This window comes from Stegodyphus dumicola, chromosome 5, assembly GCF_044657685.1.
Source record: "Stegodyphus dumicola isolate Sdum_Otavi_A_Nest chromosome 5, ASM4465768v1".
Classification (NCBI taxonomy): Eukaryota; Metazoa; Arthropoda; class Arachnida; order Araneae; family Eresidae; genus Stegodyphus; species Stegodyphus dumicola.
In genome coordinates, this window is record NC_140772.1 from 138467296 (window position 1) to 138484481 (window position 17186).

Here is a 17186-nt window from a genome sequence, read left to right on the forward strand (position 1 = left end):
TTAATATGATCAGACTACTACAGAATTTTTTTTTTTTAATTAAAGTTTTCCAAATAGAAGATAATTCATCAAATGAGATCAAAATAGATTGTAAAAATTGCTAAATGAAAGGTTAAGTTGCCAAAGAGTTTGGTTTCAATTTCAGTCAATCATTTAAAATTTGGCAAAAAAGCAACATTAGTTTGACAGATTTTGAATCAGTGGAACTTTTTGATTTTGAAGATGTCTTTCTTTTTCAGCAGGGGAAAAAAATTTTCCTGAAAACATGAATGAAAAACTAGGGTTCTTTTGGGCTTGATATTAAGATTAAGGGTACAACACATCAGTTTAGTAACTTCCCGAAACATTATAAACTCTGCATAAATGATATATGAATAGTTAATAAGCAAACTTTTGCATTTTCCTAATTAAAATGCAGCAAAAATACCTATTTATATGTTTTTAGTTAAATTCTACTACTGTTTTGTAGAGTATTTTTTTCTCACTGTTTAATACATTAGGTTAATATTGTCAAAATAGCTGTGGACAGATGTGACAGAACTTACTATAGTAATATTTTTTTAATTAAATGCAAATTCTTGATTCGTCCATAAGTATTGTTTTTGTTAACATTACAAGAATGCTGAAATTCGTTAGTATAGTTTGCAATATATATATATATATATCATTATAAACATTACCTGAATAAATAAAAATGCATATTTATTGTCTTTTTTAATAGGTCAGAAATACAAAATGATGATTTCTAATGATGGTTCTGAGAAGTTCTCTGAATGAAAGAAAAATTTCTGCTGGAAGTTTTAAGTGTATAAATATAGAACTATTTAATAAATTATATTTTATGTACAAATGAACAAAAAGACAGAAGATTTTCAATATCAAATGTAATGGATGTCAAAAATGAACATTTACAAGAATATGTTTGTTCAGTTTTCAGTTGTTAAATAAAATTCATTTTATACAATATGTATACAAATTTAAAATATTGCTGAAATTATGAGCGCTTTACAAAATTCTTATCCATATCTCCATAACTTCTCTGTATTGTAAACATTTTCTGCTTCACTCGGTTTTCAAGGCTGGCTTTGCTAGCTACCTTTGATAACACTGGCCTGAAAAGAAATTATTCTTAATTTAACATTTCTTTTTTAAACAGACACTTAAACATGAGGAAATTTTAAAAAACTTAAAATATGAGATTACAAGAAAAAACAAGTCTTGCAGTCATGGTGGGTTTGCAATTTAGAAGCTTTAAAAGGTAACAAAAACAAAATTTAGAAGTTATATGAGAATAGAATTTACATATGATTTTAAGATATCATCGGAATGGCGGTCTTCATTTATAATATGCATAAATCTATTTCTGAAGTGTGTATCAAGTAATTTGCCATTGTTGCAATTTTTTTAGCATCTTCCGATAGCATGCAATTTACTGTTTTTATTGTTGTACTGCTTGAGCACATACACACTGTGCATTTACTGTTGAAACATTTATCTGAAGTAATGTTTCTGTAATCACCAAGCAGGCAGCTTTTTTACACCAGTTTGTGTTAGGTTAAAATACTATTCATAAAAAAATCTATACAATGGAAAAAAAATTACCTGCTAAACCACAAAATGTCAGGTATATTTATTTATATATAGCTTGATATAAATAAATATTATGTCACTTTAGGTTTTATTATATTTAGTTAAAATATGCTGTTCTGAATTAAGATTGTATATGCATCATGTATTCATATATGAGCTTTAAATATCAAATTTGAAAAGTTTTGAATTATACCATATTTTTTCATGAAAATATGTTCAAAGCTTCAAGTATCTTTTCTGGTTTATCAATTTTAGGCAAAATCTAACATGTTGTAAAAGTCTAATATTGAAATTAAAACTTTTTGGTTTATATTTTAATATAGTTTTTCATTACAAACTTCTGAGCTACAAAGTAAAGTACCACTTCCGGTTGTCCAATTTCACCCAAACTTATATAAATTCTTTATATGAATGCAGAAAGCTTAAATATGGAAAACAGAATTTTTTAGAAGTTTGATGCAAGATTTTTCATGGAGGAATAAATCGCCATTTGCAAACAGATATCATTATAGAAATAGTCAAAGCATGTTATGGATCCTAAATCATGTTATTCATTGAAAATTCACTATCAAATTTTTAACCAAAAACACTACCTACTTTAATTAAGACACAATAACACGCCGAATAAATACTAATTCAGAAGTCAAACAACAAAAATCAGCGTTAATTTACAACACCACCCAATATAGAAAATGCAACACCAAAAGAAGTGCCCAGAAAGTGCTCTGCAAACACAGAGAGAGACAGCAATGAACAATAAGTGATCTTTATTTTGAAATTATATGCATAATACAGAGTGAGAACAGCATCGGCTCAGTAGGTTATAGAACCACATTGGACGGCGATATAAGAAGTCTAGGCACAGAGTCAATGAGACTATTGATGATATCCTAAAGAATGGCTCTGCATTCCATGTCAACCATTTGACACAGTTTGTCTTCTAAATGTGGCAATGACATCCCAAATGTATCTGATTGGTAAAAGACCTGGAGAGAACAGTGGCCAGGGAAGCATCTTCACACCTTGCAGAGCACGTTGGCTGATGCGAGCAGTGTGTGGTTGGGCGTTATCCTCGTAATAAAGGGCACTGGGCATTCCCTGAAGGTAGGGGAGTGTTACCGGCTGCAGCACATCATCACGAACTAGAGGTGACCTGGAACTGTTTGTGCCCCAAACCATGATGTCGCACAGTGGGGCATTCCACACAGTTGCTGCTGGGTTGGACCTGTCTATACATTGACGCCACACTCGTATGCGGTGACTATCATTTGAGAAACAGAAGTGTGACTCATCTGAGAACACAGCCCTGTGCCATTCCGTTGTCCACACTGCTTGAGCACATCATCATTGCAGACATTGGCGTCTATGATGTGAAGTCAATGGCAGTCTTCACAACAGACACCACTAATGTAGGCCACTGGGTACCAATCGACGGCAAATGGTTCTGATCAACATGGAAACATGCAGGGTGTCTTTGAACATGCTGCAGAATGGAGGTTGGATTTACTTGCGGGTATGCCACTGCTTGTTGGCAGATGCGTCAATCCACACGTATTACTTCAGCTGCAACAGCACCCTCAATCTTACCACATTTCCTTGTTCCAACTATCATCGCCACAGCCAGTGCAGTGTGGACGTGTCCAGGTGTGTGTCAGCTGAGATTTGCCGTATGGACTATCCTGCCCTTGGTCTGACTACCATGTCCCTCATAAAATCATCTGACTGCTGGAACTACATTCATTGAGAACAGCCTGACATTTTCTGCTATTACATGCGTCTTCCAAGACAAAAATTAATTTTATATAATGATTTCCCTAGCAGAAATAACAACACGAAAATTGAACATTCTGCAGATTCCTTCCCTCATATCTTCTTAAATGTGTGATGGAGAGCTGCGCATTTCATATCATTTGCATAACTTGGTGACATGCGTGTACCCTGAAATTTGCTTAATTTTCGGGGCACTCCTTCTTGGTGTTGCATTTTCAATGTTGAGTAGTGTAAGTTGACGAGAGGTAAAAATGGAGCAAAATGCATGTTGCAGAGATATCCTTCAAAACATTTTGCTCACATATAAAAATGTTCATTTTCATTTGATTGCCTGAATTTATAAGCATAATTTTCTTTACTGAGTAGAAAACAAGATTATCAGTTTAATGAATTACTACAGTTAATGTCACAGTTTAGTTTATTTTTGTTATTTGAGGTCCTCTCTTCTTTGAAGAAGGCCAGATGGTTTCAATAACTTATTGAGTAGAGACACTCCAGGACTTCTTGGATCTAAGAAATGCAGATATGTGGTTTTTAATAGATGGAAGCCACAGGATCAATGGAAACTTTCTTTTTAACTTTACCATCACTTAATATACTATGCGACTTTTACAATCACTCAATATTGCCTTTTTGTGGCTTAGGATTCTATTCATGGCACTTTCAATAACAGCATTAAGTGAAATTTAACAATTTATATCATGTTCTGACATTATAAAATGTTGAATCTACTGTTTCAGTATTCTCATCACCCCAGTTTTTAAACCGGATACTTAAATTTAGTGGTAAACTATTAAATTTAAAGGCAAGTTCAGAGGCAGCTTTAACTAAAATAGTTATTCTTCCCATAAATAAAACTGCCAATGTGTTTGTAAGAAGCTAAATAGTATTTTAAAGAAATTTTGTGGCAGATGCATGTGCTCAAAGCTCAAGAAGTACTCCTAATTTACAAGAACATATTTTTCATAATAAAAAATTTTCTTTTTCAACAATGTTACTGCTTAAAACGATGGCATTGTTAAGCAACTGCTTACCTTGGACCAAAAAAAAAGGGGGGGAATATACATTTTACACTTTAATAACTTTCTCAAATTTATTTGGAAATTTTTTTTTAAACTTCCATCATATTTGTATACATATTTTGTTTAAAAGAGCACAGTATTACTTTGAGTAATAGTTTTAATAAATATTTGATGTGTAAGTTATAATTCTAAATGTTATTATATTCATAATTTATTTCATTTAAGCATTTTTCTTAATCTATTCACTAAATTATAACGATACATTAAAATATCCTCCCTGAATATTTCATATTTTATAACATATATACTAATTTTAATAACATACAGACACTAAAAAGCTAGACAGCCAGATTTGCCAATAAATATTTTCCTGAATTAAGTATATCGTCTTTTTAACCTGTTTCAACCGTTGTAATTCCATGAAATTTAGGATTATCCTGGATTTCAGTTTGTCCCAAGCAAATTTAATTGTTTTCTCTTTCTGTGCACACTTTGATGTACACTTGATGTTCTGTTTAATGGTTTACAAACCACAGGGTTGTGGAATCAGCAGAGCTCTGGTTACCTGCTATATTTCAATTATCAATTCCTGTGCAATTAGTACACTCAGAATGCATCTTATTTATGCCAGACTGCACATCTAGTTTTTTGTTAGTTGTATTTTTTTAATTGATTTTTTCTCCACAAGTTTCCACATCCCCATTGTTGAGATTTTTTTAGCATTCATTTATCAATGTCTTTTATTCAGATCATCTAAATCTTACTCATTAACTGAACTCAGAATTAATTTAGTTACATATGCAACTACATACTTAATTATGTTACAGAGATCTTTTAATTGAAAGCTGTCCATTTTCTATAATTTTATAGCTTTTCTTTTATAACTTTTGTTCAGTTCTTAATCATTGAAAAATTTACTTCAAATACAATTGTTATTTTCTCCGAGATTTTTGTGTTTACACTACTTTTTATTGTTAGTGATTTTTTCCCCTTTTTATAAAGAAATAATTTGAATTCAAATATTTCTGTTCAGGTTAAATTTAATAACGTATTTATATAATTTAAGATTAGAGAGTAGATTCTATTTGTTTTATTATTTTTTTTAAATTTCTGTAATTATAGAGTTCATATATTAACTGTGGTGTATAAACTAAAATAATTTTCTAACTATAATACAGAAATCATCTCCTTCATTCTAATTGCACATCAGAGCTCTACAGCAAGGCTTGTTTTTTCAACCTTGATTGCTTTGTTTTGCAATTTTTAACAATATCATCCGATTGAGCAATTTTAGAAAACTTCCTGAACTCGGAGGTGAAGGATGCTTACTGTAAAGATTGTTCCAGCAATCAGTGAGGGAGATACCAATTTAATATTCAGTCCTTATGGTTACTAGACTTGTTAAATTTAGGAGCTGCTCACCAAGAAAGGATCGCTATTTACGCATATGTTGTGAACAGGTCTCATTCAAGACATCATGAAATTCCAGCAATAACGACAATAATCACTCACTAGTTAATACAAAACTTCAGAAATCAATTAAATACATATATTGTGAAGGTAAGAAATTATCTGAATGATACCTTCAATACCACTCTTTTTAAAGCTTCCTTATGCAGTTTTCTCTCTTTATAAGCATTTCAATTTCCCCAGTATACATACGTATATACTGACGAAATAAAACATTATGACTATCCCTACATTTTTCATTGAACTCGTCTGGATGATGTGGAGGGCATGTGATTAAGTGGGAATGGTATTTAACTGCTGCCTGGAGAAGATAAGGAATTATTCTTGTACTTATTTTTGTGAGTGATGGGAAAGGATGCTGATCTAAGCAAATTTGATACAGAGCAGATTGTAATAGCCTGAAGGAATGAGTATCTCTAAAACTGCATGGTGGTAGGTTGTTCACGATCTGCTGTTGTTAGTACTGTGATAATGGCGATGAATGACACCAAATGGATAAATGACGTTGAAATCAGCAATAGACATCAAGGTGTTGGATATCTGCGTGTTATCAAAGGAAAAGGACCTTAGAAACTGTTCCATTCGGTACAGCAGAATTGGTGCCATACAGAAAATCAGCTGACAGCCCAATATAATGCACATCCAAGTGCAAGTATTTTGGAATACACAGTTCAGTGGACACTGTTGGATATGGGAATGCATAGTCCCACTCATGTGGCTTGACTAAGTGTCACTGTCAATTACACCAACAGTGGGCCCGGAAACATTGGGACTGGACCATGGATAAATGGAAGACAGTTGCCTGGTTGGATGAATCATGATTTCTCATTCATCATGTCAATGGTCACTGTCTTCCCAACTGAAAATGAAATCTTCAAGCAGGACAATGCCCCATGTCACAAATTTTGAATTACGTTGAAGTGTTTGGAGGAGCATAAGGATGAATTCCAATTAACATCTTGGCCACCTAACTTGCCGGATCTCAATCCAATAAATGACATTTGAGATGTCATGGAGCGGCAGCTCAGAGCTCAAACACCACCATGTCGGAATATCTTGACTTTGCTTAACTGCTGGTTAGACATTCGGTAAAACCTGACACCAGTCATCTACCAAGAACTTGTGGCATCTATGCCAAGGCGAATTGCAGCTGTTTTGCAGTCCAAAGGTCATGCAACACATTATTGAGTAGGTGGTCATAACATTTTACCTCTTCAATATATGTACACTCACAATTCCAAAGAAAAAAAGCACTGAAATAGCGATTTTTTTTTTTTTGTGTGTGTGTGTGTGTGTGGTTTTCATTTTTATTTCAGAGAAGCAATATGATCATTACCATTCTTTAAAAATTTCAAAAAATTTAAAATATTGGTTCCAAAAAATATTATGAACTATTTACATCTGTATTCACATATAAAACATTTTTGTTTATAATACATCTGTCGTACAAAAAATTAAAATTTTTCTTCTGTGCCCTCTATATTCTACATTTAAAAACACAGATGTAAAAGAATTAGAAATATTTGACCTGTAGTAAGATTTGTGGGATGCTTAGTCTTGATTTTACAATAGATTTTGAAATCCTCATAAAAATGTAATTTCAATTTTTAATTTTTTTCAATGCAGCTATTATCAGTGGAAAGAAATAGTACATGTGAAAGAACTTTTTAATGCTCATTTAGACAATTCTTAACTGATAGCAGCAGTTTTCCTCAAAAATATACGTAGCAATTTAGTCTGTATTAAATCCCACATAATAATTATATATTTCGGGTGATTAAATTAGCAAAAATGACAGATTTGAATGTTTTACTGTAAATTCATTTCTCCCAGTACAGTTTTTTTTTTTTTTTTTTTTTTTTTTTTAGTGATTTTAGAAATTTTTTGTTCTTCTAAAATAAAAATGATCCAAGGTAATTCTATTTTTTTCATACACTTGTATTTTTACACTTTAGTGAATACAAATAGAACAAAATTAATTAACATTTCTCAAGTATTAATTTAGAACTGAAACAACAAAAATCAACATTATATTTGCAAACTTTCACAGGGCTAGTTTAGATGGTTTAACTACAGAATCATCTTCCTCCGCTGCCTAAGTGCAAATGAATAACATATGTTGATAAGATGATGTAAGAATGGCTAAAAGTTAATCTACTGGCACCATCTATTGATGAAGCAAGAAAACTAAAACAGTTTCTTTCAAGGCTGAAGGTACAGATGGATTGGAATTAGGGTCAATAAACAAAACAAAAAGTGTTTTTTTTTTTTTTTTTTTTTTTTTTTTTTTTTAAATGTGAAACGCCTTTAGGAAATCTAATTCACCAATTGAAGATGTTTTTGAATAATTTTGGTTACAGAAAAAGTGTGATTTTCGGATCAACAATGGTGGGCAACAGAGGACTTCCATGTTTCCTTTTCCCTAATATATGCCTCATGTTCTTTAAAACAAAAAATTTTAAGGCTCTCTTAGTTTGACCAATGTAAATTAAAACCACACTAGCCAGGAATTCATATCCGGAATGTGGTCCTTAAGTATGGAAATTTGATTGATAAGAGAATAAATAGTAACTCAAAAGTTAAATTTCTGTAAAATACGTGCAATTTTACAGCTAATTGATGGAAAGAAAGGAATAACAACAGAATTCTTATAATCTACTAAAACAAGACTGTGCCTTTTGATGTGCTGAAGGATTTTTTAACTGCTTGGTGAAATGCCCATCAATAGCTACTGCTTTTAAATAATTTAGTTCTTGATCAAGAGCCAATTTAGAGGAGCAAACTTGAAGTGCACAGAAAACAAAGGAATAAAATTAAGCCAACTTTTGTTTAGTCGGATGATATGATTTAAAGTGTGGTGGAAGGCAAATTGGTGAAGTTTATGGTAAACAGTAGTACTGAAGTTTGATGTGTTACATGTGACCAGAATGTCAAGAAACGGAAGAGAATTGCAAGTCTCTTCAAATGTGAACTGAATAAGCAGGATGAATGGAATTTATTGTTGAAAGAACTTTATTTAAATCATCTTTATTACCTTCGAAAAGGGTAAAGGTATCATCTATGAAGCGAAACCATACCGGGAAGTTTAAAAGTTTCAAATCATTTTGATTCATAATGGTGCATGCAGTATCAGCCAGGATGGAACTAAGAGGGCTTGTAATGCTTATTTTAGAAAACAAAATGTGTTTGTTTCAAACAGAGTTGCGTAAGGGAAATTAGTTCATCACTTTCGATGCAAGAGAAATGAAATTTAAAAAAAACTCTCATTTCTAGACATCTTAATACACCCTAAACTGGAACATTGGTGAATAATGATTTTGCATCAATAGAAACCATGAGTAATTTTCTAAAAGAAATGCTTTTCACTTTTTTTACAAACTCTATTGAATTTTGTATGGTGTAAATATTATTTATCTAATAGAGTTGAAAATCTAGAACAGGGGTCGGCAACCTGTTTGTCCTTAAGGGCGCAATACTAAATTTGAAAATCACCGAGGGCGCATATTTTACAGATAATCAACAGGTATAAATAGGCATTTAAAAAGACAGATTTTTTATAACTTTATTTTGTTGGTGTCATACATAATGATAGATATAATTCAGTGTGAAACTTGGGTGTCCATATTTTCAGCTAATTTCTTATAATTGGGGATATAGAGTTCCCGGTCCTTAAACAATTATCTAAATGTGAGTCATTAAGCTTTGTTCGGTATTTTGATTTCAAATATTTCATATTTGAGAACAAAGACTTGCAATCGTATGTTGTTGCACAATATGAAAAAATGAATAAATTTTTAGCGCACATTTTCTTAAAATAGGATACTTATTTTCATTGACTAAGTTCCAAAACATTTTATCATTACTATGCACTTTTAAAATAATATCACTTTGCAAGTTTATTATTTCTAATTCTAGGTCTTCGATATTATGAAGCTCGAAATACACTGAAACTATTTCAAGGACATCATCTTCAGTAACATTGAATGGATTTATGAAAAATCTTAGAAAAGGTTCTAATGCTGCAAAATCTTCAAATCTAGAAGAAAACTCTTCTATTGGCTTATCTATAATTTCTAAATATGATGTAGAATTTTCATTATTCAAATTTAAATTCTCAACAGTAAATTTAAATTCTCAACAGTATATTTTATATTTGGGAAATGTGATAATGATTTTTTCAATAGATGGGATTTCAACAACACTAACTTGCATTTGAATGCATTTACTGCACTAATCATGTCAGCGATATGCTGATTTTTACCTTGTATTTTTAAATTTAATTCATTCAACTTTGCCATTATATCTGTCAGAAATCTGAGGTTGATTAGCCAATTCTTATTTTGTAATTGCTCGTAAAATTCGCCTCTTGATACAATAAATTCCTTTATTTGTGGCAAAAGCATGATAAACCGCTCAAGTATTTTACCTCTGCTCAGCCACCTCTTTTCAGTATGTAAAAGAAGATCTGTGAACTGAACGTCCTCATTGTCTAAAAGTAATTTAAACAATCTGTGTTGCATAGGCTCCCGATCTTATGGAATTAATAATTTTTGTTACTATCGTAAATACGTGTTGAAAACCGATTGTTTTTGCACATAACATTTCCTGATGTATGAAGCAATGATAAGAAATAAATTTCGGGAATAAGGAATCCTTCCTTTTTTCTTACCAGTCATCGCTGGTGCCCCGTCTGTTGTAATTGACGATAACTTTTGTACAGGTAATTTTACATATGTTATATACTTTTTAAAAGTAGAAAAGATATATTCTCCTCTGGTGCTTCCCTTTAATGGCAGAACTTTAAGGAATTCTTCTTTTGTTGTAAAATCAGAAAATACCATCTTCATGCAAATTGCTAATTGTGATATATTTGTCACGTCTGCCGATTCATCTGTCTGTAGCGAAAAGAAAATACAATTTTCCATATCATTTGCTAATTCTGCCTCCAAATTCTCCGCAATTACTTCAATTCTTCTAGTAACAGTTCGTGCTGGTAATTGCAACGTGTTTATAGCTGAAACTATTTCCTTTTTATTTTTAAATTCTTCAAAAAGTGAATCAGCAGCTTCTAACATGGCTTCTTTCACTAATTCTCCATCTGTAAATGGTTTTTTATTCTTAGCTAGCAAATGCGATATTTTATATGACGCGATCATTGCTGCTTTATGTTGTTGCAGTGGTTTAGTAAAAAAACTTTGCAGTAGTTATTGAAGATTTTAAAGAAATTTTTTTTTTTTTCTTCTAATTTCAGAGTTCATTGGATAGTCACTATCAAAATTGGGATGAACGGTCTTAAAATGTCGTTTAATATTACTTTTCTTGGGAATCACAACACTATTATTACACAACAAACAAATACACTTCCCTTTGTAATCAACAAAACAATATAGATGTTTCCATTCATCGTTAAAATAATATGTTCTTTTTCATTTATCCATGAAGGGTTTTGAAAGAAAAGAATTATTTTGGATTACTTGGTAGTTTTAAATGCACGGTCTACGCGTGGTCTATTCGAAATACGATCACACACTAACAAAAAATATGTGCGTATTATTAGATACGCTCAAGGTTAGCAAACTGCTAATCTATGCACAATCCTAAACTCAACTGACTACTGTCTAACCACGCTAGCGAGAGCAGTTTGACTGAGGGCCAAGATGGGTCAGTTTAACTGAAGGGGTGTGTGGGCGAAAAGCGTATGTATTTTCCCCTCTTGAACGTCGAAGGGGTGTGGGTGAAATCGAAGGTCAGGGGACATTTAGTGTCTACCGGGCTACTGCACCCACCCCTACATAACTGATAGATGTGCCCACTACCGCCCCAAACCGGATGTTTACATAGATCTGGAATACGTGGTCAGACAGTACTTGCTGTATATCGCCATTTGACAAGAGTAAGTAAATCGCTCTGGCTATTATACATTTACATTAGTCCAGCGAGGGAGCATTAAAAATCGATCGGGAGCGCCATGGCGCCCGCCGCATTGCCTACCCCTGATCTAGAAACTAAATATTTAGCTAACAGGTGTGCCTAAATTTGATACAATAGGGCGGAAAGGAATACCACTTTTATGAATTTTGGGAAAAATATATAATCTGGCACAGAAGTATATAATCTGGCACAATTTGCAAAAGATGGGATAAGCAACTATTTTAAGTTGGTTGAAAGGATTGTAAAGATTTGATTGCAGTTTTTAATTTTGAGAGGTCTGAAGGCAAAGGGTCTTTAAGGATTGGATTATATTGTCTTTAGTTTAAGAGTTTAGTGAGACCATCGATGTACGTGTTTTCTTGTTCATAACGACTATCTGGCCACCTTTTTCAACCTTTGAAATGATAATGTCCGGGTTAGAATGAATTTCACGCATTATAACTCATTCTCTCACGTTTAGATTTGGTTTCAAAGGCTTTTTGATGAATTTCAAATTATGGGCGATAGTCCTGTGAAAATTTAACACTGATTTTTGTTGTTTTACCACTAATTAATATTTGTTCAACATGCTATTTTAACTAAACTTCTCAAGTAGTTATTTATCCAGTATGCTAATAAAATATTCACACTCTGCATGATACACATTCTTTAACTGATACATAATGCAATTTTAGAGTTTCTTTTTATTCTTATTTAATATTTAAATTTTTAAAATGCAAATATAAAAAGATAATTGAAGAATAGCAAAGTCACATATGAATACTCAAAAATATTCTGAACAGATTTATAACCTTCAATGCTAAGAAACTTAAATAATAAAACAGTATATGGAATTACAACTAAGTGGTATAATCATTATTCACATATTTGGAGAAAGAAATATATATTTATTGTCTATCAACCCTCATCTGATCTCACTTTATGTACACTATATGATCAAACTTCTGGAAATCCCTGGCAGAAAGCAGATTTTATCACTAACATCAGTGATAGCTCTGATAATAATGAAAAGAGATCTGCAAGTTTACAATAGTCACTGCAAAACAAAAGATACAACTAAATTTTATAAAGAAAGTAAGTTCGAAATTTTTCTGCAATGTTAATATATTCCCCATTGCAGAGTAAATGATGTCATAGTGAAGTGGAAATCTGAAGATAGATACTATGACTTATTATTCAGACATGAATGCTTAATGAATAGAAAATGACAATTTTGTGCAATTTCATTTGGATATAAATACTACCACAAAGACGACTTACCAAGGGCTCCAAATGTTAGCCTTCCCTAGCCAAGCAGCTGCATATAAATTAAATACGACACAATCAGCTGAACACCTCATATGATGTCGCAAAAACCTCGAGTAATGGCAATGCATTAGAGCGACATATTTTGCCATACTGTCTAGCAATCGGATGGGTATGTTTGAGTGAATGCTGCATGAGTAATACTTATCCACCTTTATTATGTTAAGAATATTTTTCCTCCTTATCCCTTTGAAGGAAACAATGAATATAGAAATCTATCTTGATATTTGGGCAATTCTAAATTGTTGCATTATGGCAAATATTTGGTATGCATCCAATTTTATTTCAATTCAATCATCCATTCTTATGGTACATGCTGTGCAGAGCTTTTGTGTTGACATGAATACTGAAAAATTGAACTAGCCTGTCAATAGCTTTGGTATATTACCTTAATCCTATAGAGTCCAATGGGATGAACTGAAACATCACTTGGAAAGCATCCCATGCTGCTTTACATTTATAAAAGAAATGACCCCTCCTCTTTTGCAAGAATGACATAAAATTCCAAATGCAGTATTTCAAAAATGAGTGATAGTCTTCCTGATAAAGTGGCAGCTGTCATCACAGAAAAGGTTAATCTGCACTTTCTTATTTACACAATTAAGTATTTTTGATAATTGCAAGATCCAAATAAAATGTTAGGAAACAGTTGAAGACTTACTTTATGAATTCTGAGGTATGTACTCTCTGAATTCTGTCTTCCTTTTCATCTTCTTCCCTGTAACGTTTCGTATTTTTCTTCCTTTGTTCCTCCCTCCATTTCGCATTTTCTTGCATTTCTTTCAAACGCCTATCTCTTTCTTCTTCATACATTTTTCTAAATGTAAAAATATTCATACCAACAATAGTAGATAAAAATAAACACATACCTTATTCTTATATCTCAATTACATGATATGGTATCAGAAATTTATTTTTTAAATAACAACAAAGCTTCAAATGTTCATAAAAATTATCAGTTGTTTAGGTTATAAGTTAAAATATATTTTAATTTATATTAATTACGTTATTAAAAATCTAAGATTAAAATTATTAAAAATTGTATATTTTTCTTAAATCAGTTTGTTAATCAATAACAGATTAATTAAAAGATAAATTAAGGGTCATATAATTTGTTAAATGGCAACAAAGACTATGCTGTATGCGAGGGCACACAAAGGACAAATTTCGAATATTGTGTTGTTTAATATTATGGCAATATTTGCTGAGGTTATTTTTGAATTCTTTACGTTCTCCTTATCAATTTCCAAGGCATGATTGTGTTTATGAAATGTAACTTGTCAGGGAGTGACTTTTACCCAGTAACAAAAGATGGGAGGAGTTATTTATTTTGAAGTATGAAAGTAGTCTTCACAAATACTGTTTGAATGTGTCTCACTAGTTTTAGCTGGGCACTATGTAACATGTTGAAGTAAAAATTTTGTATCAAATTTTATTTCACGCTTATTTTAATATACCTCCTAGCTAAGAATGCTTTATTATGTTTGCCAATGCTTCACATTTATCAATTCTTGCCACAATTTACATAACGAATAGTGAAATTCAATGTTTAAATTCCTATTTAATGAATAATAAAATTTTCTGAATAATGAAATTCAGTGTTTAAATTCCTATTTAATCTGTTAAGGATTGTTTTTTAGCATAAATCAACAAGCACATAGATTCATTCTGAACAACTACTGAGAGAAGATCAACATTTTAAGATATCACTACAGTAAGCACTGCTTAATGTAATCACATTTGTCCATGGCCATTTTGATAATGTTAACCAAACGATGCGAAAAAGTCCTTCAAAATAGCAATGAAATGTAATTAATTTAATATAAATATAACTAGAAGCATATAAATACATACTTTCGCAGCATTTTAATTAGAAAAATATAAAAGTGTAACCCCACAGCTCAATGAGTGCCACCTAGTGGCCGCCGGAAGAAAAAACACCAGCCCAAAAAACGACTATAGCTTTCAGTCGATGTATTGGATTCATGGATCCCGAGATCTATTTTGTATTTTTAATGTGTAGTTATAACACTCTTAATTGAAACATTTTATCTTAATTTTGTTTTTTTAAATTAGAGCTAATTAAAAAGGCCAGGTGAGTCTTTTGTTTATGGTAGTTTTGGTTATAAAAGTTTATTTATGAATCATTCATATCATCTGAGATATCTGACAAATGCTGTGCCACTAATCTTAACATACTAAAGGCTTTCCTCACTCGAAGACAGCTTGCAAATGTAAAATTTTAAATTAGGCAAAAAAGCTATTTCAGTTTGCCGCCGATGTCTTCAGGAGAAAAAAAAAAATTCTGCAAACTTTTTTCGCTTCTGAAGGAGTGAGAACTTGTATCTGATCCCCTCAAAATTGATAGTTATTGAAAATCTACATCAAACTAAGGTTGCTTTACTGCAAAATTTTAAATGGTTGACTAAAACTGAAACCAAGATTTTAGCAACTTAATCCCTTATGACACTTTTCTGTAACATGGCAATTTTTATGTTGCATTTTAAACTTATTTGGTAACATTACTTCACTAATTCAGAAGTCAAACAACAAAAATCAGCGTTATATTTTCAAATTTTCAAAGGACTAGTTTCGATGGTTTTACCAAACCATCATCCTCAGCCGCAAAAGTGCAAATGAACAAGAAAGGATATAATGATTAGATAAGAAAGCCTGGACAGGAGACAAGCTTCATCTGGTACTAATTCATATCCAAAATTGACTGCCCTTGAACAAAAGTCTTGGTCTAGAATGGAGAATGTAGTTAACCGTCATAAAAAAACCCTTGCAGTTATATTTGAAAAACTACTTTTACAGTCTTTCAGTTCAAGTAGTTCAAAAAATCTTCCCATTGTAAACATTAAGCAAATAGTTAATATTTCTAATGCTAGTTTATCAGAAGAACAAAAGAGAATTCTAAAATATAACTTTAACTTCTAAAATATAATTAAGTTTTCAAGTTCAGTAAAGTTTCAGATTCACAGAAAGAAATGATTAGGCATCTTATCACTCATAATGTGAAATTCTATAATAAATCTTTGAAACCAAATCTAACCATGAGAGAAAGAGCTAGAATGCGCGAAATTCATTCTAACCCGGATATTATCATTTCAAAGGCCCACAAAGGTGGCCAGATAGTCGTCATGGATAAGAACACTTACATTGATGGACTAAACTCTTAAACGAAGGACCATATAATCTGATCCCTAAAGATCCTTCACCTTCGGACCTCTCAAAAATAAAAACTGCAATCAAATCTGCACAAATCCTTTCACGCAACTTAAAACATTCGCTTATCCCATCTGTTGCAAATTGTGCCATATTATATGCTCTTCTCAAAATTCATAAAAGTGGTATTCCTTTCCGCCTTTATTGTATCAAATTTAGGTTCTGTTAGCTAAATATTTAGTTTCTAGATTTTCAACACTATTAGACAATAACATTTACACCATAAAAAATGTAATAGATTTTGTTAAAAAGGTTAAAAACATTTCTCTAAGAAATTTACTCATGGTTTCTTTTGATGCAAAATCATTATTCACCAATATTCCAGTGGAGGGTGCATTAAGATGTCCAGAAACCAGACTTCGTGAATTTCATTTGATCAAAATTTCAATTCATCGAAATTGACGAGCTAATTCCTCTCACTCGACTCTGTTTGAAACAAACACATTTTGTTTTCCAAAATAAACATTACAAGCAAACTAAAGGATTAGCCATGGGAAACCCCCTCAGTCTCATCCTGGCTGATATCTACATGCATTATGAATCAAAATTGTTTGAAACTTTAAACTTCCCAGTATGGTTCCGCTAAGTAGACGATACTTTTACCCTGTTTGAAAGTAATAAACATGATTTAAATAAAGTTCTTTCTACAATAAATTCTATTGATCCTGCTATTCAGTTCACTTTTCAACTGGAGACTCGCAATTCTCTTCCATTTCTCAATATTCTGGTCACACGTAACACATCCAACTTCAGTACTACGGTTTAACATAAACCTTCATCGGTTTGCCTTCCACCACACTTTAAATCATGTCATTTGACTAAACAAAAGTTAGCTTCATTTTATTCCTATATTTTCTGTGCTCTTCAAGT

General features: G+C 31.9%; 2 protein-coding genes across 5 annotated transcripts in view; one reads left to right on the plus strand and one right to left on the minus strand.

Moving 5' to 3' along the window:
* The window catches only part of LOC118190192 (protein Obscurin-like), a 735887-nt gene extending 734921 nt beyond the window's left edge, over window positions 1-966 (plus strand). For all 4 annotated transcript variants that reach the window (XM_085817109.1, XM_085817106.1, XM_085817107.1 and 1 more), the window contains one exon: window positions 722-966. In XM_085817109.1, the coding sequence (XP_085673235.1) occupies window positions 722-749 (28 nt within the window). In that variant the 3' untranslated portion in view covers window positions 750-966. The remainder of the gene's footprint in view (window positions 1-721) is intronic.
* Window positions 868-17186, minus strand: part of Cwc25 (CWC25 spliceosome associated protein homolog) — a 59327-nt gene continuing 43008 nt past the window's right edge. Inside the window, exons 8-9 of the mRNA XM_085817111.1 lie at window positions 13750-13905; window positions 868-1112 (exon numbers count right to left, since the gene is read on the minus strand). Coding sequence (XP_085673237.1) covers window positions 995-1112; window positions 13750-13905 — 274 coding nt within the window. The 3' untranslated portion in view covers window positions 868-994. The remainder of the gene's footprint in view (window positions 1113-13749; window positions 13906-17186) is intronic.